Genomic DNA, 25079 nt, shown 5'->3' with positions numbered 1-25079 from the left:
TTCTGATCGTGTCCAAGATATCCTGAAGTGGGAGGGTGAGGAGCCAGAGGTCGTGGTACATATAGGTACCAATGACATAGGTAGGAAAAGGAAAGAGGTCCTGAAAGGAGAATATAGGGAGTTAGGAAGGGATTTGAGAAAAAGGACCGCAAAGGTAGTAATCTCAGGATTACTGCCTGTGCCACGCGACAGTGGGAGTAGGACTGCAATGAGGTGGAGGATAAATGGGTGGCTGAGGGATTGGAGCAGGGGGCAGGGATTCTAGTTTTTGGATCATTGGGACCTCTTTTGGTGCAGGTGTGACCTGTACAAAAAGGATGGGTTACACTTGAATCCTAAGGGGACCAATATCCTGGCGGGGAGATTTGCGAGGGCTACTGAGGTGACTTTAAACTAGAATGGTTGGGGGGTGGGAATCAAATGAAAGAGACTAGGAGAGAGGAGGTTAGTTCACAACAGGGGGATGGGAATAAGTGCAGAGAGGCAGAGGGGTGTAAAGTGAGGGTAGAAGCAACAGGTAGTAAGGTAAAAAGTAAAAGTGGCAGGCTGGCAAATCCAGGGCAAAAATCAAAAAGGGCCACTTTTCAACATAATTGTATAAGGGCTAAGAGTGTTGTAAAACCGAGCCTGAAGGCTTTGTGTGTCAATGCAAGGAGCATTTGTAACAAGGTGGATGAATTAAAAGTGCAGATTGTTATTAATGAATATGATATAGTTGGGATCACAGAGACATGGTGACCAATGATGGGAGCTCAACATTCAGGGATATTCAATATTCAGGAGGGATAGACATGAAAGAAAAGGAGGTGGGGAAGCGTTGCTGGTTAGAGAGGAGATTAACGAGATAGAAGGGAAGGACGTAAGCCGGGAGGATGTGGAATCGATATGGGTAGAGCTGCATAACACTAAGGGGCAGAAAACACTGGTGGGAGTTGTGTACAGGCCACCTAACAGTAGTAGTGAGGTTGGGGATGGTATTAAACAGGAAATTAGAAATGTGTGCAATAAAGGAACAGCAGTTATAATGGGTGACTTCAATCTACATATAGATTGGGTGAACCAAATTGGTAAGGGTGCTGAGGAAGAGGATTTCTTGGAATGTATGCGGGATGGTTTTTTGAACCAACATGTCGAGGAACCAACTAGAGAGCAGGCTATTCTAGACTGGGTATTGAGCAATGAGGAAGGGTTAATTAGCAATCTTGTCGTGAGAGGCCACTTGGGTAAGAGTGACCATAATATGGTGGAATTCTTCATTAAGATGGAGAGTGACGTAGTTAATTCAAAAACAAAGATTCTGAACTTAAAGAAGGGTAACTTTGAAGGTATGAGACATAAATTAGCTAAGATAGACTGGCAAATGACACTTAAAGGGTTGACGGTGGATATGCAATGGCAAGCATTTAAAGATTGCATGGATGAACTACAACAATTGTTCATCCCAGTTTGGCAAAACAATAAATCAAGGAAGGGAGTGCACCCATGGATGACAAGGGAAATTAGGGATAGTATCAATACCAAAGAAGCAGCATACAAATTAGCCAGAAAAAGTGGCTCACCTGAGGACTGGGAGAAATTCAGAGTCCAGCAGAGGAGGACAAAGGGCTTAATTAGGAAGGGGAAAAAAGATTATGAGAGAAAACTGGCAGGGAACATAAAAACATGAAAAGAAAAGGATTGGTTAAGACAAATGTAGGTCCTCTACAGACAGAAACAGGTGAATTGATTATGGGGAGCAAGGACATGGCAGACCAATTGAATAACTTCTTTGGTTCTGTCTTCACTAAGGAGGACATAAATAATCTTCCAGAAATAGTAGGGGACAGAGGGTCCAGTGAGATGGAGGAACTGAGGGAAATACATGTTAGTGGGGAAGTGGAGTTAGGTAAATTGAAGGGATTACAGGCAGATAAATCCCCAGGGCCAGATGGTCTGCATCCCAGAGTGCTTAAGGAAGTAGCCCAAGAAACAGTGGATGCATTAGTGATAATTTTTCAAAACTCTTTAGATTCTGGACTAGTTCCTGAGGATTGGAGGGTGGCTAATGTAACCCCACTTTTTAAAAAGGAGGGAGTGAGAAACCAGGGAATTATAGACCGGTTAGCCTAACATTGGTGGTGGGGAAAGTGCTAGAGTCAGTTGTTAAAGATGTGGTAACAGCACATTTGGAAAGTGGTGAAATCATCGGACAAAGTCAGCATGGATTTGTGAAAGGAAAATCATGTCTGACGAATCTCATTGAATTTTTTGAGGATGTAACTAGTAGAGTGGATGGGGAGAACCAGTGGATGTGGTATATTTGGATTTTCAAAAGGCTTTTGACAAGGTCCCACACAGGAGATTAGTGTGCAAACTTAAAGCACACGGCATTGGGGGTAAGGTATTGATGTGGATAGAGAATTGGTTGGCAGACAGGAAGCAAAGAGTGGGAATAAACGTGAACTTTTCAGAATGGCAGGCAGTGACTAGTGGGGTACCGCAAGGCTCAGTGCTGGGACCCCAGTTGTTTACAATATATATTAATGACTTAGATGAGGGAATTAAATGCAGCATCTCCAAGTTTGCAGATGACACGAAGCTGGGCGGCAGTGTTAGTTGTGAGGAGGATGCTAAGAGGATGCAGGGTGACTTGGATAGGTTAGGTGAGTGGGCAAATTCATGGCAGATGCGATTTAATATGGATAAATGTGAGGTTATCCACTTTGGTGGCAAAAATAGGAAAATAGATTATTATCTGAATGGTGGCCGATTAGGAAAAGGGGAGGTGCAACGAGACCTGAGTGTCATTATACACCAGTCATTGAAAGTGGGCATGCAGGTACAGCAGGCGGTGAAAAAGGCGAATGGTATGCTGGCATTCATAGCAAGAGGATTCGAGTACAGGAGCAGGGAGGTACTACTGCAGTTGTACAAGGCCTTGGTGAGACCACACCTGGAGTATTGTGTGCAGTTTTGGTCCCCTAATGTGAGGAAAGACATCCTTGCCATAGAGGGAGTACAAAGAACATTCACCAGATTGATTCCTGGGATGGCAGGACTGTCATATGATGAAAGACTGGATCAACTAGGCTGATACTCATTAGAATTTAGAAGATTGAGGGGGGATCTTATTGAAACGTATAAAATCCTTAAGGGATTGGACAGGCTAGATGCAGGAAGATTGTCCCCGATGTTGGGGAAGTCCAGAACGAGGGGTCACAGTTTGAGGATAAAGGGGAAGCCTTTTAGGACCGAGATTAGGAAAAACTTCTTCACACAGAGAGTGGTGAATCTGTGGAATTCTCTGCCACAGGAAACAGTTGAGGCCAGTTCATTGGCTATACTTAAGAGGGAGTTAGATATGTCCCTTGTGGGTAAAGGGATCAGGGGGTATGGAGGGAAGGCTGGTACAGGGTTCTAAGTTGGATAATCAGCCATGATCATACTGAATGGCGGTGCAGGCTTGAAGGGCCGAATGGCCTACTCCTTCACCTATTTTCTATATTTCTATGTTTCTATAAACTCTGATCCCATTGGACCAACATGTTATTCTGGCACTAAACCAACTTTCAGATAGAACAAGCATGAAGCCAGAAGTGAGAGAACTCAGAGGTCCAGATGTCCTACTCCTTATCCTAATACTTAACTTTTTAAATCACCAGTAAAAACAAACCATTATAAAAGTTGCTCAAACAGAATTGTCTGTAAAACAGAATCTGATTAATTATTTGGTCAAATGCATACATTGCCTTTCAAATAAAATATTAAAATGTTTCAAATCAGCTTGATGGTAATCAGCAACAGCATCTGGTAAATATTCAAGTTTATGAATGACATTTAGGAACCTTGCAAAATTATATTATGTATCTACAGAAGAACAAGAAAAACAAGCACATCAAAGAATGACAAATTTTAACCTGATCAATAGGTAGATCCACTCTCATGTCTGCATCTTCCCTCACCTCAGCAGCATCTTGGGTTTCTTTCCGAGGATCTTGAGCTTTAAACACTCCATTATCTTCTAATCCAAACAAACATAATATCCATCTTGTTACACACAAATGCAGTACTGTTTAACTTTTCATGTACTAATGTTGCTTTGCTAGAAGTATACCATATATTGCGTGACAACCAAATGGCCAAGAAGAATCATTGCCCTGTGTTTAATTTTATCAAAAAATGGTCACTATTTCTTATTCACACCTACTCTTCCAGCAACAACATCAGCAATGTGAATCTGACTCTTAGGCTGAGTGCTGATGTTAACTTCATGAGTACAGTGTTCCTAGATGGTTGAATTCTCCAGTTGTGAGGTGAGTTGTAATAACTTCTGCAACATTCAAAACTATTAAATCACCAAGTAATATATTAAGAAAAATATTCAAGAATTTTAATGCAATCGTTTATTTCATTGAAGATTTACTTTCAGACAAATCATGATTTTAGGTCATAAGATTACTTGAATACCTTTTGTCAAATCTATAAAACCTATCTCAAGCTTTAGGTTAAGTAGTTGATTAGCATTATTTGTTTTACTTAGACCATAATACCATAAAACCTTAAGATATAGGAGCAGAATTAGGCCTTTCAGCCCATCGAGTCTGTTCCGCCATTCCATCATGGCTGATTTATTATCCCTCTCCACCCAATTCCCCTGGCTTCTCCACGTAACCTTAGACATTCTTACTGATTCAGAACCTATTAAGCTCCACTTTAAATATACCCAATGACTTGGCCTCCACAGCTGTCTGTAGCAATGAATTCCACAGATTACCTACCCTCTGGTGAAACAAATTCCTCCTCATCGCTGTTCTCAGTGAATGTCCTCCTTCTGACCTTCCCATATTTCTGAGACTCATCTCTTCATAACAACACCTGAATGTGTTGGAGCCTGCTCTCAAGAGTATATCACAACAGTTGAGGCCAGTTCATTTGCTATATTTAAGAAGCAGTTAGATATGGCCCTTGTGGCTAAAGGTATCAGGGGGTATGGGGGGAAGGCTGGTACAGGGTTCTGAGTTGGAAGATCAGCCATGATCATACTGAATGGTGGTGCAGGCTCAAAGGGCCGAATGGCCTACTCCCGCACCTATTTTCTATGTTTCTATGTTTCTATGTATATGGCCTTGTTTGCCTACTTTCCCTCTTTCCCCATTTCTTCTAACAATATTAATTTCTTGATTCAGCACAAATACTTCCTTTTATATTCTGGCTTTTACATCCTTGCTTTTATATTCCTACTAGAATATAAAAGCAAGGATGTAATGTTAAGGCTTTATAAAGCACTGGTGAGCCCTCACTTAGAGTATTGTGAGCAGCTTTGGGCTCCTTATCTAAGAAAGAATGTGTTAACATTGGAGAGTGTTCAAAGAAGGTTCACAAAAATGATTCCAGGATTGAAAGGTCAAGTCAGAGAGTATATTTAAGACAGAGGTTAAGAGATCGCTGATTAATCAGGGCATGAAGGGTTACAGGGAGAAGGCAGGAGATTGGGGCTGAGAAGAAAATGGATCAGCCATAATGAAATGGCAGAGCAGACTCAATGAGCAAAATGGCCTAATTCTGCTCCTATATCTTATGGTCAAAATTGATAGACTTTGAATGTTGTCCGGGACAGGTCATTATTCATATATAATCCTTGTCAGTTGATTATTAAATTGGAGGAAACATCATGGCTGCCACATTCTGGCCCCTGTAAACAGCTATTAAAGCCGAGAACAACAGGAATTCTGCAGATGCTGGAAATTCAAGCAACACACATCAAAGTTGCTGGTAAACGCAGCAGGCCAGGCAGCATCTGTAGGAAGAGGTGCAGTCGACGTTTCAGGCCGAGACCCTTCGTCAGGATTAAAGCCGAGCTTGTTTTATTCTATTTGGTTTTGAGTAGATCTTCAAATATGAAGACATACCTTTTCCCATCTTCACAAAGAACCCTAAGGCATCTCCTACTAAGATTTTCCTTCCCCTCCCAGACCACCACCTGCAGCCATATTCTAGTTAAAAACCCAGTTGCTGAGTTCAAGAAGTAGCATTGTAATAACATCCTGATCTTAATAACAGTCAGACCTGCCTTGTTGTGATTATAAGTGATTCATAATAAATCACGTTTCCAATGAGGAAGAAACATCAAGCCTAAAGTCTTTAGAAATTCAAAGTATCTCCTGAGCTAACTTTAAGATAGTTATATGTTGTTTTTTGTTAAATTAGTAAAAAAAAATGTTCAACAGTAGTTCAATGCAGGTGAACAAGTTCTAGCAGTAAGGTTAATGACCATACATACAACTTCACTTCCTATGATTAGAATGTAGTACTGTAGTGCCATGGATATATGGATACGGGGTCTTGTCAATCTCCTTGTAGAAAATGAGGACACCATTCAAAATCTTCCCTGCTTGGGCATGTTCCATCTCTACCATTCCCTATTCCAATGGAAAATGGGCAATATAATGAGCTAACTAGCTGCTATCTGATGTTAGATTCAGACAGCTGTTGTTCCTGCTCTAAAGGTATTGAAAATATTGCATTTGATCTGGGGAATGCACAAAGATTTAGTTCCATATTGATCCCCGCATTAAATTCTTTGCACGTGTTGCTTATTGTACTCAATTAATTTATTCACCAATCATACCTGGAATATCACTGATTGCCTCTTAATCTGTAGAATAGCTATCTCTTAACATAGCCCTACTGTTACAAACTCAAATCACACAATAATCTCAGGGACTTTGTGACAAAGGAACAATATAAAACTGTAGGCACGACATTACCATTTAAAAATAGCATAGAGTGAAAGGCAAGACAAATAGAGAATTTTGTGCTAGAGATAGGTGAGAGAGCAGTGCTTCCAAAATAATGAAACCGGAATCAATGCACTTGAGGAAATAGATTAGCCGTTTGTCACAAGAATAGATAGTGCAATCGCGCCAGATGAAGGGAAATGAGAACAATGTTCAGCCCAGACACCAGCACTCATAGGACATAAAACATTGAACAGAGAACAGAAAGTAAAGGAGCTGAGCCAAACATGACACCAAATTAAACTTATCCCATCTGTCTGCATCCCATAACCTTCTATTTCTTGCCAGTTCATGTGTGTCAAAATTCCTCTTAAACATCACTCTCATATCTGCTTTTACTACACCACTCAGCACACCCACCCTCCAACAGCCCACAGAAATGTGTTCCAGACACCTATTATACTCTCTGTAAATAAAACTTGTCTGGTGTATCTCACCTAACCACATCTCACTTTAAAGCTATGCCAACTGATATTTGAAAACGCAAACAACAGGAATTCTGCAGATGCTGGAAATTCAAGCAACACACATAAAAGTTGCTGGTGAACGCAGCAGGCCAGGCAGCATCTCTAGGAAGAGGTACAGTCGACGTTTCAAGCCGAGACCTGACGAAGGGTCTCGGCCTGAAACGTCGACTGCACTTCTTCCTAAAGATGCTGCCTGGCCTGCTGTGATCACCAGCAACTTTTGTGTGTGTTGCCAACTGATATTTGACATTTTCACCTGTGGAAAAAGACTCCATTTACCCTGCCTGTGCCTCTCATAATTCATTGAGGCTCCTACTTAACTTTGAACACTCCAGAGAAACAAATTGCCCTCAGACACCAACAATCCGGAGAATGTCCAACCTCTTCTTATGGCTAATACTCCCTAATCCAGGCAACAACCTGGTAAAAGGTCTGAGGGTAGATAAATCACTTGGACCAGAAGGACTGCACCCTAGGGTTCTGAAAGATGTAGCTGAAATGTTTGTGGAGGTATTAGTAGTGATCTTTCAAGAACCACTAGATTTTTGAGTGTTTACAGAGGTCTGTGAAAATGCAAATATCTCTCCATTCTTTAAGAAGGGAGGGAGGCAAAGATAGGAAATTATAGGTTCGTTAGCCTGAAGTCAGTGGATGGCATAATGTTAGAATTTATTATTAATGATGAGGCTTTGTGGTAATGGAGGCACAGAATGAAGTAGGGTGAAGTTAGCATGGTTTCCTTAAAGGGAAATTTTGCCTAACAAATCTGTTAGAATTCTTCAAGGAAATAGCAGGCAAGATAGACAATGGAGCATCAGTGGATGTGACTGGCAGAAGGCTAGGAGTGGGAATAATGGGGACTGTTTCTGAGCATTTGCTGGTGACTAGTGTTGTCCAAATGTGTTAGTGTTGGGTCTGCTACTTCTCACGTTATCTGTTAATAATCTGGATGACAGAGTGATGACTTGTGCCAATTTTGCAGATGATACAAAGATAGATGGAGGGACTGGTAATGTTGAGGAAGCAAGGAGTTTGCTGAAGGACTTGGAGAGGTTACAAGAATGGAGAAAGAAGTGACTTATGGAATACAGTGTTTAATCTCGCACAATGAAAGCTGGGAGCAAATTTAGAACTCGGAGGTTAAAAAGGACTTGGGAGTATTGGTGCAGGATTCCCTAAAGGTTAACTTACAGGTTGTGTTGGTAGGAAGGAAGGCAACTGCAATGTTAGCATTCATTTTGAGAGGACTAGAATATAAAAACAAGGATGTAATACTCTAGGAATTGGTCAGATGATGTTTGGAGTATTGTAAGCATTTTAGTTCCCATACTTAAGAAAGGATATGCTGGCATTTAAGAGGATACAGAGGAGGTTCACAAAAATGATTCCAGGAATGAAAAACTTGCCGTGTGAGAAGAGTTTGATTATTTTGGGCTTGTACACACTGGAGTTTTTAAGAAAGAGGGGAAATCTCATACTTAATATCAAAAGCCTAGATAGATTGGACATGGAGGAGATGTTTCCGATAGTGGGAAAGTCTAGAACCAGAGGGGGCAGCCTCAAAATAAAAGGGTGTCCCTTTAGAACAGAGATGAGGAGGAATTGTTTAGCCAGTGGGTGGTGGATCTGTGGAATTGATTGGCATAGGAGACTGTGGAAGCCAAGTCATTGAGTATATTTACAGTGGAGCTTGATAGATTCTTGATTATTAAGGGCATCATGGGCTAGGGGCAAGGGCAGAAGAAGGGGGTTGCGAGGGAAAATAAAGGCAGCTACAAAGGAATGGTTGAGCAGACTCAAAGGGCCGAATGACCTAATTCTGCTTCTATATCTTATGGCCTTATGGTCTAAACCTTAGAAATGCTTCTTCGTTCCTTTTAGACTAAAATTACAACATCTTTTGTCATCCAAATTTTCCAAACATTCTCTTTCATCCTCACTGTACATAGTGGTCCTAAGCTCTAGTTAGATGGCCTTTAAATGACTCCCTCATGTCAGATGTGGATTTATGCAATAACAGCCGCTCCCAGTCTATTCTTCTCAGCTCCAATTGTCATTTACCTTTCCCTAATTTAGCATTGTCCTCTGAAGTCCAGACTCATCCTTGTCTACCCTCATTTTGCACAAATTAATAAGGATGTACAGTATTTCTAACTTAAGTATGCTCAATTTTAGTTTCAAAACCTTATTGTATCCTACCGTATTTTGCCAAAGGGCCAGCTGAATGCTTGTGGTGTTTGACCTTCATGGGCTTTGCACGAAAAATTGAATTTTTCTCCCTGGATGGTTTTGCTTCCAGATATTTTGATTGCCCTTGAACCATTTGTGGAGCTCCCACAAGTACTTGTCCATCTGTTGTAGAATGGGAGCTATCACCTTCAGACTGGGTATGTGAGAGAGAAAAACATTTTTCATGTTCTTAAAATTGTTTCTTATCCATATATAAAAAGATAAAACACTTGCCCAATTAGTAGGTGTGACATATTCATTTCTCATTAATCCTTTTTTAATTATCCTTAAAGCTCATGGTAATAGTCAGCAATTCATTTTCCCTTAAATCCTCTGCTATATTGCTGAACAGTAACTATCAGTCATCAAGCTGGGCAAACTCATGATTTGCTGGCTGATAAAAGCACTATTATTAACAAAAAAAAAATCATCACTGTATTAGGGAAAGCAAGGGATTCTTATGCCACAGCAGTAAAGCTATAAAATATTCTTAACAGAAGACAATTTATTTAATTCATTATTCATATTTGTACAAAATAGCTGCAATACTGATGTTGAGATGGGAGCAACAACTTGGGTAGAGGGTGGGAATATAATCAATTCAAAATAATAACTTGCCTCAAATTGTACTCCATGACACCCAGAAATATTTTCTATCCTACCACTTTGAAACAAATTATTTCTCTGGACATCATTCAGTTTGCAAAGATCACACAGTGAAAAGATTAAACAGTTGTTTGCATTTATATGGCAGGTTTGAAGCAGAAAAAAAATATCCCAAGTTACTTCACAGAGATGTAATTAGGGAAGCAAAAGCATCACATCTTTCAGCTCCAACAACAACCCTTACATTCTGATCCAAATATCAAATTATATAATCTTATATCTCCCATTCACAGCTTTGGAAAATGGAGATGAGACTAAACAAATTAAATCTCTTGACATATAAAAAAAGTCCTTGCCTCATCAGCCAAGATTGAATTTAAAGTAAGTCCCAGAGATTTTAAGGAAGGGCGATAATGGATGTCAATATTGATGATTGAAACAATATTCAATACCCTTTCTAGATCTTTTAGCTTTGATATAAGATGAATCATGTATAGAATAAAATTTCACCATAGAGCCTTATAATGTCTCTGAACACCAATGTCAAAGTAGCAGTCCCTCCTGATCTTATGTAGAAGTTTACACTTCACATTACTTTTCTGGATGGAATTAATAAATTATGTCTATTTTGGAGTACTAAAGTACAATCATGAGGGATCATGTTGTGAATTTCACAATCCAGCCTGTTGGATTCAAATCCCTATCGAAAAGAGAATGAACATGTCAAAGGGAGCCAATCCAGTTAGAAATCTCCTAAACTCCATTGTGAATTTCATTAAGATTAATTGATGCTTTTTAAAATTGAGCCAACTTCTGCTGCTTTGTTATATTTCCCAAAACATTCTGCATGCTATTATTGACTTGAACTGTTTAACTCTCGCCACAGATGCTGTCTACTCGCTTTGACTATGTCAGCATCAGATTTTTAATTTCAGATTTCTAGCACCTGCAGTATTTTTGCTATTCAAAGACAAGGTATCTAATAAATATTATTTGAGAGCAGCTATGATTCACCCTGTTCAAAGCCTGGAGATCTGGTGATGATGAAAATGATTTCAGTTAGCCATCTGAGAATCATGTGATGTAGTTTAAGTTCAAGGGAGAGATTTTGGATTTTTTAAGCGGAAGGGATGTAGGGATTCTTTCAAACATTTGGCAGCATTGTAGAGAAGAACACACAGTACCATTAAAAGTTTAGCAACTACAGAAGCCAAGGCTGGATCTACTGAAAACCAGGACATATGATTTAACAGTATAACAGTGACAGTCATTGTTGGGTCTGAGCAATAAACTTACATGTGGACAAATAAATTCTAAAGGAATATCCAGTGCCTGTAAAAGTCGACTGTACTTTTTTTCATAGATGCTACCTGGCCTGTTGAGTTCCTCCAGCATTCTGTGTGTGTTGCACAGTGGATTTAATTTGGGGTTTTTTTGACACTGACCATCAGAAAAATAGTCAACAGAAAACAGATCTCTACAAAGTGATCGAAATTAATTACAAATATAAAACACAAAATAATTGATTGCTTAAGTATTCACCCCCTTTAATATGACACACCAAATCATCACTGGTGCAGACCGTTGATTTTAGAAGTCATTATTAGTTAAACAGATCACCTGTGTGCTGTCAAGGCATTTCAATTAATTGTAGAAAAGTACACCTGTAGTTGGAAGGACCAACTGCCCGTGAGTCAGTCTCCTGGCAAAAGTTACACCGTGAAGAAAAAGGATCACTCCAAGCAACTCCATGAAAAGGTCATTCAAAAGCACATGTCAGGAGATGGATACAATAAAATTTACAAGTCACTGAATATCCCTTGGAGTGCAGTTAAGTCAATCAAGAAATGGAAAGAATATGGTGCAGCTGTAAATCTGCCTAGAGCAGGCTGCCCTCAAAAACTGAGTGACTATGCAAGAAGGGGACTAGTGAGGGAGGCCACCAAGAGACCTATAACAACTCTGGAGGAGTTACAAGCTTCAATGGCTGAGATGGTTCTAGACGGCATATGCAAAAACTCTTGCCCTGGTGCTTCATCAGTCAGAGCTTTATGGGAAAGTGGCAAAGAGAAAGCCACTGTTTAAAAAAAAAAATTCACATAAAATCTTGGCTAGCGTTTACCAGAAAGCATATGGGAGTCTCTAAAGTCAACTGGAAGAAGGTTCTATGGTCTGATGAAACCAAAATTCAGCTTTTTGACCATCAGACTAAATGCTGTTTGGTGTAAGCCAAATACCACACATCATCAAAAACACACTATCCCTACTGTGAAGCACGGTGATGGCTGCATCATACTATGAGGATGCTTCACTGCAGCAGGCCCTGGAAGGCTAATGAAGGTAGAGAATAAAATGAATGCAGCAAAATACAGGGAAATCCCAGAGGAAAACCTGATGCAGTCTGCAAGAGAACAGCAACTTGGGAGATTTTGTTTTCCAGCAAGACGATGACCCAAAGGATAAAGCCAAAGCTATGCAGGAATGGCTTAAAAACAAAGTTAATGTCCTGGAGTGGCCAAGTCAAAGTCCAGACCTCAATCCAATTGAGAATTTGTGGCTGAACTTGAGAGGGGCTGTTCACTCACTCCCCATGCAGTCTGACAGAGCTTGAGCAGTTTTGTAAAGAAGAATGGGGGGAAATTGCACTGTCCAGATGTACAAGGCTGATAGAGACCTATCCACACACACTCAAGGCTGTAATTGCTGCCAAAGGCACATCTACTAAATACTGACGAAGGGGGTAAGTAATTATGAAATTAATTGTTGTTTACAATTGTAATAAATTTTGATCACTTTGTAGAGACCTGTTTTCACTTTGACACATCTTTTCTGTTGATCTGTGTCAAAAAAGCCCAATTAAATCCACTGTGATTCAATGTTGTAAAACAATAAAACATGAAAACTTCCAAAGGGGAGGAAATACTTTTTATAGGCACTGTACCTGTTACATTGAAACATACATGTTGTATGTCTATTTGCAGGAATAACTGGTCAGTGCTAGTAACATAAAACTAACTCATAATGATTGGCACCCTTTTTATGTTTATTGTCTTCTTTTGAAGTGTACAGAAATGAAAATGAAGTACTGTGTAATGTCGACTACCAGCTCAATTGGAGCCTCTTTCACACCATAGTGCAGCCTAATTACATCCCCAAATTTGAACTGAGCTGATTCTGACCTTCTGATCTAGGAGTATACGTGTATAGTTCTATGAAAGTGGCATCACAGACAGATAAGGTGGTGGGGGAAGAATGCATTTGGCACAGTAACATTCATAAGTCAGGGAATCCAGTGTGGTAGTTGGGACATTGTGTTGCAGTTATACAGATTGTTGGTGAAGGCACATTGTAGTGTTGTGTACAGTTTTACTTACCCTGTTATAGGAAAGCTGTTAAGTTGGAAAGGGTGCAAAGATGATTTGTGAGAATGTTACCATGACCAAAAGGCCTGAGTTTTACAGATAGGCTAAGCAAGCTATGACTTCATTCTTTAAAGCATAGGAGAGTGAGGAGAATGAGCCCTCAAAATTTACTTGGTCCTTCTCTGACCCCTCTCTACACGTTCTTGATGTCTCTGTCTCCATCTCTGGAGACAGACTATCTACTCATATCTTTCATAAAGCTATCTAGACTATGCCTCTTCCCACCCTGTCATTTGTACAAAATGCAATTCAGTTTTCCCTGCTCCTCTCCCTCCACCACATCTGCTCTCAGGATGAGGGCATTCCATGCAAGAACATCTAAAATATCCTCCTTCAAAGAATGGGGTTTCCCTCCCACCACTATTCATGCTAACCTCACCTGCATCTCCTTGATTTCCAACACATCTGCCCTCATTCCATCCTCCTGCTACCATAACAGGGATAGAGTTTCTCATGTCCATATCTACCACTCCATGAGCCTCTATATTCAGCACAATTTTCCAAAATTTCTGCCATCTATAATGGGATTCTACCTACCACTAAGCACATCTTTCTTTCCCACTACCCCACCACTCACTGCTTTCCATAAGGAGTGCTGTCTGTGTGACTGCCCTGTCCAGTCATTCCCGTTGTCCCCACAGCCCCATCCCCCACTGATCTCCCTCCCAGCACTAATCCCTACAAGCAGGGCAAGTGCTACACCTGCCCCTACATCTTCTCCCTCAGCACCACTCAGGGCCCCAAACAGTCCTTTCAGGTGAGCTGACACTTAACTTATGAATCTCAGGGTCATCTATTATATCTGGTGCTCCCAGTACACCTTCTTCTACATCGGTGAGACCCAACATAGATTGGGAAACTCTATCATCGAGCATCTTTCAATATAACTTCTCATTCCCACTCCAACATGCTAGACCACTGCCTCCTTAGACTAATCATAGTTAAGAGGTTGATACAACATAGTGGACAACAGCCATAATGTGTCATAATGTGATGTGTTCTACTGCCACAATGAGACCACACTCGGGTTGGAGGTGCAATACCTCATAATCCGTCCCAGTAGCCTCCAACCTGATGGCAGAAATATCATCTTCTCTAACTTCCAGTAATATCTCCCCCTCATCCTTCTCTCTTTCTGCATTCAGATTCTCCACTGGCCTCTTCTCTTCTCACCTACTCTTCACTTCCCTCTGGTGCCCATCCTCTTTCCCTTTCTTTGATGATCCATTCTCCTCCGCTATCAGACTCCTTCAGCCCCCTTCTAGCTATCACCTCCCAACTTCTTGCTTCATCACCCCCCATCTCACATACTCACCTTTTCTTCTCACCTTGATTTAGCAATCACCGTCCAGCTTATAGCCCTCCCCCACCATCTTATTCTGTCATTTTCTCCCTTCCTTTTGAGTTCTGACAAATGTTCTCAGCCCAAAACACTGACTGTTTATTCCCTTCATAGATGCTGCATGATTTCCTCCTGCATTTTGTGCGTGTTGCTCAAGATTTCCAGCATCTGTAGAATCTCTTGTGTTTACGATATGCCATTGAAAGTGTTTGAGACACATACAATAACAACATTAATTCAACAGGCAGAGGGACAGGAAAGGATGAGAAAGATATGAGCAAAATGCAGGTAACTGGAACTTGCTTAGATGGGCATCTTGCTTAGCATGGACAAATTGGGCTGAAATGCCTATAAGCATGCTGTCTTATTATATAACTCTGAGTCTATAATACTGTCTCTATATCAAAATAAATTTAATTGAGGAGTCTGGTATCAAATTATAAATATTTATCATCTTCCACAAAATTCTTTCACTACTATTTTCATTAACCTATCAACACCTCCACTAAAGTAGCAAGAAAAAAAACAAACATTAAAGATTCCTGCAAAAAAATAACACTTTGTCTATTAAAAGTAATGAAAATTAAAGAGAAGTAGCAAGAGATTGTGTTGACAGAATATTTTCTTTCTGTATGTCAACACTTTAATCATATGAAACTTGTCCAAAACATTGTCAATCAGTTATGACAAAAAAATCAATAATCAAAGTGTCAGATAAGAAAGAATCATAAAGTTAGTAAACAAATGGTAAAATAGGCCTAGAGCGTTGACCTCAGTGGATAAGAAAATGTTAGTTGGGGTGTGATGGGATCTGTTGGCTTAAAATAACAAATGACAAAGGGTGGAGCTACGAAGGCACTAGAGAGAAGCTTCTTCAAGCTCATCTGCAAAAACAGCTTAATTTCTACTCTTAATGTCTCTTTTTTTTCTTTTTATGGTGGATAGAGTTCTGTCAGTGTCCTTGACCTGCAGCTGCACTCAAACTGTAGTTTTTTTATGCCAAGGGTGCTGTCTAGAAGATAAGCGTGCCTTTGGAGTTCTGGAGCTTTGCGACCCTGTGGATGGGCCAGTTCCTGGCCAGCGTTGCTGGCCGTGGCATCACGGGAGAAAATGGAATATCAGGAACAGTGGATCAGCTGTCGGAGGTCTCAGTACTCAGCGAATCGCGGCCTTATTGAATGATTAGATCAGATGAATGATTGTTTTTTTGTACTACAGATCATGGACTTTCTTGAAGGGTTTGCTATTGCTTGCTTGGTGGGTGGTGGCTGTTGATGCTTTCTGCTGGAAATATATGGGGGTGGGGGATGGTTGATGTCTTGCTGTGAATATGTGGGAGGGAGAACAGAGGGCTTTGGTGCTCTAACATTTTCATGTTACTCATTCTTTGGGGTACTCTTCAATTTACATGGATGTCTGTGAAGAGCAAGAATTTCAGGTTGTATATTATATACATTCTCTGATATTAAATTGAACTACTGATTTCACATCCCATATTTTTACTAAGCATCATCTTCTAACCCACAAATGTACAGAGAAAGAATTCTACTTGTATAGAGGGGCTAAATGTGGGACTGTTGTTTTCCAAACAAATCAACTGGTGGACACAGCCAATTTACCTGTTGGGGAGAGGACAAAAATCCAGAATCACTTGATTCACCATGGGATATGTCATGCAGCTCAAACTGAGAAGACAAAAATTCAAATTAATGGCAATTTAGCAGAATTATAAGCCTAAAATCTGGGATAGGGAACATACAGGTCTTTGTCAAAGCAGAAAATTAAATGATCATGCACTTTAAAACTAAGCAAAATGACACTGCCAATTACCATAAACTATAGAATCTCTGAAATATGGTTTGGATTTTATTCAGATGCAAAGATTAAAGGCCCAATGTTTTCCTTTTATATTCAATGCCAATCTTCCTCTGTTGAACATAGAATCCATCTTGAAAATTAAGAGTGGTGCCATTGCATGTGGTTTACTTTTACACATCAAACAGCTGGAAAGTATAAAAAGGAATTTAACTTAACTGTACCTCACAGAATAATCCCAATAAACACAGATCAAATGGAGAGTGGCAGACAGTAATAACACAAGAAAAGATCTTCATGTACACCAACATGAAGATCATTTTGGCAAATATTAAAGAGTAAATCTGCTTTGGTAGATGATAGCCAAAGTGAGTAAATGTGAAATTGAGCAGATTTTATGCTATTGTTAAATCAAGTGAACTCCTAATCAATATTGACTGGTATTGAATAGGAATCAAGAACCAGGTCTTTTTGCCTTAACATCCCTATCTGGTTTAAAAAAATATTCAAAAACAAAATACTATGGTGTGTCTTAGAAGAATACGTCATGAAACCTTTAGGCCTAGGTTCAACCAGCCCATTAATAACAATTGCTGAACAAAAAGGCAAAGGCAAATCCCTCCAGAATCTTTTGTACTCTGACTACTTCTTGTGAAATGCCTCATTTCTCCAGATTTCACATGAGAGAGGACACAATAGTGGCAAAGAAAGGAGCAGAATCAAGAGGTGATGGTAAGCTGTACCATCATCTCTTCATGGTGCTGTCCCTTCCTTCCTCCTGCCCCAAACACCTTTCATTCCCTTCCAGTCATCATTTCTTTCCGACTTGCCAGTGGCAATGTAGCAACTTCAGCTTCTTCAGACAGTCCCACGGCTAGATTAACTTTGAATTCAAAGATTCTGGAAATTCTTGTGTTTTTTTTTTTACTATGAGGGATAAGTTATAGTACTCAGTTTAGATTGGAATATACAACAAAACCAGAATACCTGGAGATGATCTATGCAGTCACAGAGAGGATGTGTAAACTCCAAACAGAAAACACTTGATATTTAGTTATTTTAATAATATATCTGAATTAATCCATAACCAATAACAAGACCATTCTTGGACTTCAGCATGAACAGTTCTTGAAAGCATTATTTTATAAAACATATTCTTTGCTTAGTACTAATAACAGTACTAATAAGATAACTGCTCCAAATCCATGCTCATTTTCTTTTTTGATTTATTCTTGCCCACACCATTAGAGGGCGTAATAAACTCTTTAGTTCTTTTCTTCCATCTCAGAATAAGGATTGACCGAAAGGTCGATTAAAATCTACATCCTTAAAATAAAACTTATTATTTCTTTGCTCCTCTCCAAAAATATATGTGCACCGAATGATATTTACTTACATCAATGGAATAACAGCATTTTAACATAAGAACATAAGAAATAGGAGCAGGAGTAGGCCATCAGACCCATTAAGCTTGCCCCGTCATTCAATAAGATCATGGCTGATCTGTCTGTAAACTCAGCTCCATCTACCTGCCTTTTGCCTATAACCCTTAATTCCCCTACTATGTAAAACCCTATCTAACTGTATCTTAAATATATTTAGTGAAGAAGCCTCAAATGCTTCCCTGGGAAGAGAATTCCACAGATTCACCTCTCTGGGAAAACCAGTTTCTCTTCATCTCCGTCCTAAATCTTCTCCCCTGAATCTTGAGGCAATGTTCCCTAGTTCTAGTCTCACCTACCAATGGAAACAACTTTCCTATTTGTATCTTATCTATCCCTTTCAAAATTGTGCATGTTTCTATAAAATCCCCTCTCATTCTTCTGAATTCCAAAGAGTATAGTCCCAGGCAACTCAATCTCTCCACAAAGGTTAGCCCCTTCATCTCTGGAATCAACCTGGTGAACCTCCTCTGCACTGCCTCCAAAGCCAGTATATCCTTCCTCAAGTACGGAGACCAGAACTGCAGACAGTACTCCAGGTGTGGCCTCAACAGTACCCTGTATAGTTGCAGCATGACCTTCCTGCTCTTGATTAGCAAGATATTCCAATTTTTTGGTGCCATCTCAAACTGTAAAAAAACTGCATCACAAAACACCAATAATTCTTCTCCCACTCGCTATCCCAATCCGGCTTTTCAGTCTGTGCTGTACTGTTATAATGAGAATCAACACTTCATCTAGGCAGATTGGTACCCACAGAATTCTGGCTCTTTGTCTGGCAATACTTTTCTCTTTCCTGTGCTTTTTTTGTTCAGTTAGACCATACAAGATTACATAGACTACTCAACATTAGCAACACATTGAACTGACAAAGAATCTTAATCTTATCTAACTAGCACATTATTTCACCCTATAAAGAGAGCTGTGGATATATCCCAATCCATTATAAGCACAGTCCTCGCCACCACTGATAGAATCCGCTACATCCATCATCGAGGAACAATATTCCCCAGCTAACTCCCTCTTGTCACTGCTACCATTGGGCAGGAGGTACAGGGGCTTGAAGTTCCACAAAAATCTGGTACTTGAACGGACCGGCGCAACCTTAATCTTAACTGAGCTATAGAACTCCACAGACCAGTCCTTGCTCTACCATGAACTGTCTCTAATTGTGTTTTTTACTCTAATGTCTTGTTTTGCAGCCATTTTCTTCATTAGCTTATATAGTTTATGTTTAATTTATGGTTTGTGTGTTATCTGAATCATATGCTGTTGCAAACCAGAAGCCAGTTTATATTGCACTTGTACCTCAGCAGCTTATGTGACGAACTCAACTTGACTTGCTCAAAAGATTTCCTTTGTTCCACCCATCATCCACCTCCATTTTCTCTGCCAGCTAGATAAATTGAATATATTTTTTTCTCTCTTTCTCAGTTCTGTAAATTTAACTGTTTATCTTTGCATAGATGCTATCTGGCTTGCTGAATTATTTCAGTATTTTCTGTTTTCACAATTCCAGCATCTGCAGTGTTTTTTTTTTAAATTTTCTTATTTTATTGTACAGCAGCTTACTTTCCCACAAGAGTTTCTGCAGATGCTGGAAATCCAGAGTGACGCATACAAAATGCTGGAGGAACTCAACAGTCAGGCAGCATCTATGTGAAGGAATAAACAGTCACAGTTTTGGACCGAGACCATTCATCATGACTCTATCAGTTTACTTTACCATTGCAGAAATCCAACTAAAGGTTTTTCTTTAATGAAAGAAAATTTAAACCACATTTTAAGGATAGGATTACTGTGTCCTTTAATTGTTTACAAAGTATTATGAAATCAGTTTTACTTTTGTATTTTTTGCTTCATGCTATAAGTTGTATTAAATAATGAACTGCTAGTATAATTCTCCAAAGCAGGAATCAGACAAAGCTTTGTTATGGGCTATTAAGCTTGGTAAACCTATCTGCAATTATCAGCTACAACAGCTTCTTACAGTTTAAAACAATACTTTGCTGTCAGATTTTATTTTCAAGTTGTCCAGAGGTCCCACATGTGGTTTGGTTTGATCTCTTGATGCTTCGCTGTAGTGAAAGCTCACACTGTTTCTGTACCCTGACTACTTTAGAGGTAAAGTACAGTCTATTTGCATTACAATCATGCCTTTAAGTAGGTGCACGATTTAATTTATAATTACATAATGTTGCCGTAAGAACTTTCGAAAAGCAATGAGACAAGAAGTTATACACTAAAGGTATTGCAATCATCGCAATAGGTGTGATAATGTGTTACACATTATAAGGTATCTTAAAAAGAAATAAGAGATGTTTCCCCTTATATCAGAATTGGTAAAGCAAGAAGAAGCATGACTATTGATTCAGATTCATTAGATGTAGGATCCTTGGCTGTATTCTCAACAGATTTTGAAATTTTATAACCAAGCTGGATACTCTGTCAATGACTGCTCTGATTCTACCAGTTCTCCTGGAACAAGAGCAGAGTATGTGATGCTCTTTCTACCTCTACATTTAACTTGTTTCATCTTGTATTCATATACTGTATCCACAAGCAAATACTGAAATGAATTATAGCACCATGGAATTATAAAAGTCTTAAAATATTTTGGTCCTTGGTGATTAGCTTTACTGAAATAAAAATGTTCTTTGGTAATTCCCAAACCTGATTCCAGCATTCATAGTCACCTGATGCAGAGTGGGTCTGACATCACCATGCATTTTACAAATGTTGCTGCAATGGGAGTGTTATTTTGCCCCCAGTTGATTCCCCATTCACTGTTATTCCATTTGTCTCTCTCTAAGTGTTCAGCATTCACTTTCTTGTCTGATATACATATACCTTTATTCTGCACAACCTTTGTGGTGGCTTAGCAAACAAGCCAATGTCTGACATAAACACTTTGCATACAAATGTCTTGTTTAGAATGAATGTTTAAAATAATTCACAGGATTCCTTGGGAATAAACAGTAACAATATTTGAGGGGGAAAAATTGTGATGCGGTAACAACAAAAGAATCACAAGAATGCATTAAATACCTCATGATATCCTGATACTATCTATGTGATCTCCAGATATAATCAATTATTTTGGACCCAGTCCCTATAAGTAAGTGCAGATGTTATTCTGGCTATAGGATTAAGGAGGAGCTAAAAGGGGGTATGTGGCCCACTCAATACCCAGTTAAGGGTGTAACTGGAGCAAAAGATTTTAACTGTTCTTCTTCAGGGGATGCCATGAAATCTTTATTGGTTTTCATTATCCATCATGAGGTTTTACATCAATTATTAATTGCTCAGCTTTAGGATGTTAGAAATTTATTTCATTTTAATGTTAAGCATTTTTTTTCAGTAAGACGTAGAATATTAGAAGGCCTGGGAATGGAGAATGTTTCCATTTAGTGCATCTTTTGCTGCAGAAAAAAATATCTGATCCAAAAGTAATTTTTAGCCTTCAAATAAAAGCCACTGTAGGACCAACATGACACCTCCCTTGCCATTAACCAGGAAACGTGTAAGAGTCTGATTATGTGGTATCAATCAGTGTCCTATTACATTTCTGGATTAGAATTACCCTAAAACTCATTACTTTGCAGCCATTTGATAGATGAAATTTTTATTTAAGGCTGATTCTAAATCCAAATTTTAGGAGTGAAAACAACCAATGAATAGTATCAACTTTCCTTCAATATATAGTTAGCTTTGTACAGTAATTGGAAATGGGAATCTGCCCATGTATGAAATTGCAACGTGGCAGAGTTAATATCAGTGCAAATGATTCCACAAAGTATGTGGTCAAACTATACATAGTTATTAAACTAAGCACTCCAATTCACCTCTTTGTGAAAAAAATAACTAATGCCAGCCAAAGGCAACATGCTTTATTCTTAACTAGAACCAATTCTTTCCTCAGAGTCTACTTATTTGATTTTTTTAAATGTCTAGTCTAATTATTCATTAAAGTGGAAAGAAAGGTATAATGACTAAACTGTGACATATTTCCTTGCTGTTGTTGATTGATGGTATGACTTTTTATAATTGATTGTGAAATATTTGCTACCTGCAGTATCAATTATGCTTAGTAGAAAGCATTGGCAATTACGAAATGTCATAGCCTATCCATCATTCATGGGTTCTTCTAGTTTTGTTTTCAGCTTGCAGACTAACTCAAACTTCAAGTAACTGAGTAAATTTTGGTAAAATAAAAAAATGGTAAAATGGAAAGATTTAAACATAAAATGTGCTTGTATAAAAGTGAATGGCTTTTTCTAAAATGTGTTTATCAAAGAGAATTTGTTCAATTCTCCATGCAAATTTTAAAAAACTTTCGATTAACCAACTTTTTGCTGAATTCAAGGAATATCTCAGAGTTCTGAGTTGTTTTTATTTTCATTTTATATTTACAGGTGGCTTAACAAGAACAGCTTGAAGCAAGTGTCATGAAAATATTAACAAATTCTGACTACACTAAGACTACACAAAATTCTGAGAACTCCCGTGCGAGAAATGTTCTACCAAGTCAAAGCAGCTAAATCTGGGAGCACACCAAATGTAAAAAAGTTATTGTAAATAATGAAGAATTTTCTCATAACCTAATGTATGCACCCATAATACTGGAGCAACAATTAATAGCTTACCTTGGGCTTGTAGACCCATTCAGCAAAAGTCTGATATAGGCATAGTAAGAAAAATAAGTGAATTTCCTTGTTATTATTCTTTCAAACTTTTAACAGTGGAATTTAAATGTTCTATTCAATGTTAAGGTGATATTTAAATCTTGGATCTAATCCATTACCTAGATCCAAGACTCCAGTATTCTCTCGAATGTCCTTTTTCATAATCAACTCTGATGAAATCCTTATCTACTCCTTTATCCATGATCAATATTTTAATGCTTTTCTCATTATAGATCCACTATGCAAGAACCCCTTTATCAAAAAGCACTTTATCTAATCTGACTCTACACCTTTCAATGTCTCTTCACACTACTTCTTACTGTGCAAGCATAAGGTTATTCAGCCCCTCTTGTCAGTTTTATCATTTGATAAGATCATGTTTGATCTTCACCCTAGTTCCCCTTTATGTGTATTCCCTAGTCCATTTGTTAAGTAAGAATCCAGTGCTTATCATCCAAGTCTATCATCCTCGAAATATACTGTTTCCTAATTTTACTTGTGCAAAAAACCTGGCTTTAACTTTCTGACTGTCCCACCTTATCCCAAATTACCAAAATTTATTTCTCTCTGAAGTCTATCATGTAAAGACTTATCTTTAACTTCCAAAATTCCTAGGAATTGCCAGGTTTTATAATTTCTTGCAATAATGTAAACCTTGAAGGCTAACTATCATGTTGGTAAATCGGTGACATAATACCTGTATGCTTACCATCACAGTCAAGTGTGGAAAGGAGAACTAGTGAGGGAGTAGGCCCTAACAAGAATCAATAAGCATATTAAGATTGAGCACGTATGCACATTCTTGTACAATGCACATCTGCTTGATATGCCTCTTCAAAATAAGTCAAATTTAAATTCCTAGGTGCATTATCAGAACTGCCTACATTACTCATTTTTCATACCATCTCAAGGTCTTTGACCCTTGGACATACTAGTAGTTCCACCCCAGGATCAAGAATAAATGATTTTCCAAACAGGTTTAGGGTATACTATCACTGCTTCGAAACGACAGGATCACTGAAGCTTTTGAAGGTTCAAACCCAGGTCCCTAGAGCAGTTAGGCAGCATCACTAACTGCTACACCTCTGCGCCAACTTGCTTCAGTGATACTGTCAATGTCATATGTTTAAGATGGATGGAAGAACCAGCACCAGAGAGGTCTCAGCATCTGCATCTTTAAAGGGGATCACCAATTAGCTGCAAACTAGTTACTGACAGTTTTTTTTAAAGAGCATTGATTCATGTGAAATGATGTTTTGTTTTTCCAGGCTTCTTTGGAGCCTTTAGTGCCTACAAATGTGAAGTGACATGTACTCAAAGAGCTTGAGTTGACCAAAAGCTTCTACAAAACCCCAAGTACGGAGCATCTGAAACCACATGTCATTCGAGCCAACAAGAGCACATTCAAGTACAGCAATTCCAATACACCCATAAGATGAATACAAACTGCTGTCAACTTTTCTGTAAATTCTGCAATCTGTGTTTAACTGGTTAACAGCATTTCACACAACTTCATCTTCTGCACAATCCCAGAAACTGAGGAAAAGGTATAGAAAATATCTTCACCTCAGTTCTGCTCACATCTCGCCTGTTCCTTTGTAGAAACTCCCTACTTACTTCCACTTTGCATCTGTAGATGATGAGATAATGAATAAAGCTGACTTTGCATCTGTAGATGATGAGATAATGAATAAAGCTGATGAACCACAGACACGTGCACAGTGGCTCCAGGAGGAGAGGACATGTGTTATTTGTGAAGTAGCTGTTTCTTCTACTGCATTTGCAGGACTTCTGTATGTTTTCATGGCATAGGCTGAAGACTGTCAACACCATCCTAAATTCTCCATCTGCACTTTGAGTTCTCATGGGCCAGAGATGCCCAAGAATCAGTGGAAGTGTTCCATTTCCTCACAGAAGTCTTGAGTAAATCCTTAAATCTTTTCTACTGTGCCCCTGGCAATCTCTTCCCATGTCAGAGCTCAGTTATGTCCGCTTCAGGAGTCTACTGCTGGACAAGCAAACGACTGGGCTTGCACAATGAGCGAGCTGAACGTGTGTAACTAAGGCCTCAATATTCAAAACTGATATCAGAATGCTTGTTCTTCCAGTGAATTTGGTGAACTTTGTGATAGAGCATTGGCAGTATTTTCCCAGCACCCTGAACTACTGCATCTATCAGAAAGCTGCTTTCTGGTAAACCATGAGGTCTATGCCAGATCTGAAGTCTTCATCTTCAAACAGCTCCACCATTAGGTTATTATTTCTTGTCAGTCACCTTAAGTATAGCCTAGAGTC

The 25079-nt window shown here is 39.0% G+C and overlaps 1 protein-coding gene across 19 annotated transcripts in view; it reads right to left on the bottom strand.

Moving 5' to 3' along the window:
- The window catches only part of LOC140193954 (doublecortin domain-containing protein 2), a 167912-nt gene that overhangs the window by 35697 nt on the left and 107136 nt on the right, over positions 1 to 25079 (bottom strand). For 13 of the 19 annotated variants that reach the window (XR_011885004.1, XM_072251174.1, XM_072251168.1 and 10 more), the window contains 3 exons: positions 16462 to 16527; positions 9443 to 9626; positions 3897 to 4000 (listed from right to left, as the gene is read on the bottom strand). Coding sequence is in view for 18 of the 19 variants with exons in the window: in XM_072251174.1 (XP_072107275.1) it covers positions 3897 to 4000; positions 9443 to 9626; positions 16462 to 16527 (354 nt within the window). In the remaining variant the exon portion in view is untranslated. The remainder of the gene's footprint in view (positions 1 to 3896; positions 4001 to 9442; positions 9627 to 16461; positions 16528 to 25079) is intronic. The other 6 variants (XM_072251180.1, XM_072251182.1, XM_072251179.1 and 3 more) reach the window with 4 other exon arrangements.

The sequence above is a fragment of the Mobula birostris genome, chromosome 2 (assembly GCF_030028105.1).
Source record: "Mobula birostris isolate sMobBir1 chromosome 2, sMobBir1.hap1, whole genome shotgun sequence".
NCBI lineage: Eukaryota > Metazoa > Chordata > Chondrichthyes > Myliobatiformes > Myliobatidae > Mobula > Mobula birostris.
This window is presented reverse-complemented; position numbering and strand designations above follow the sequence as displayed.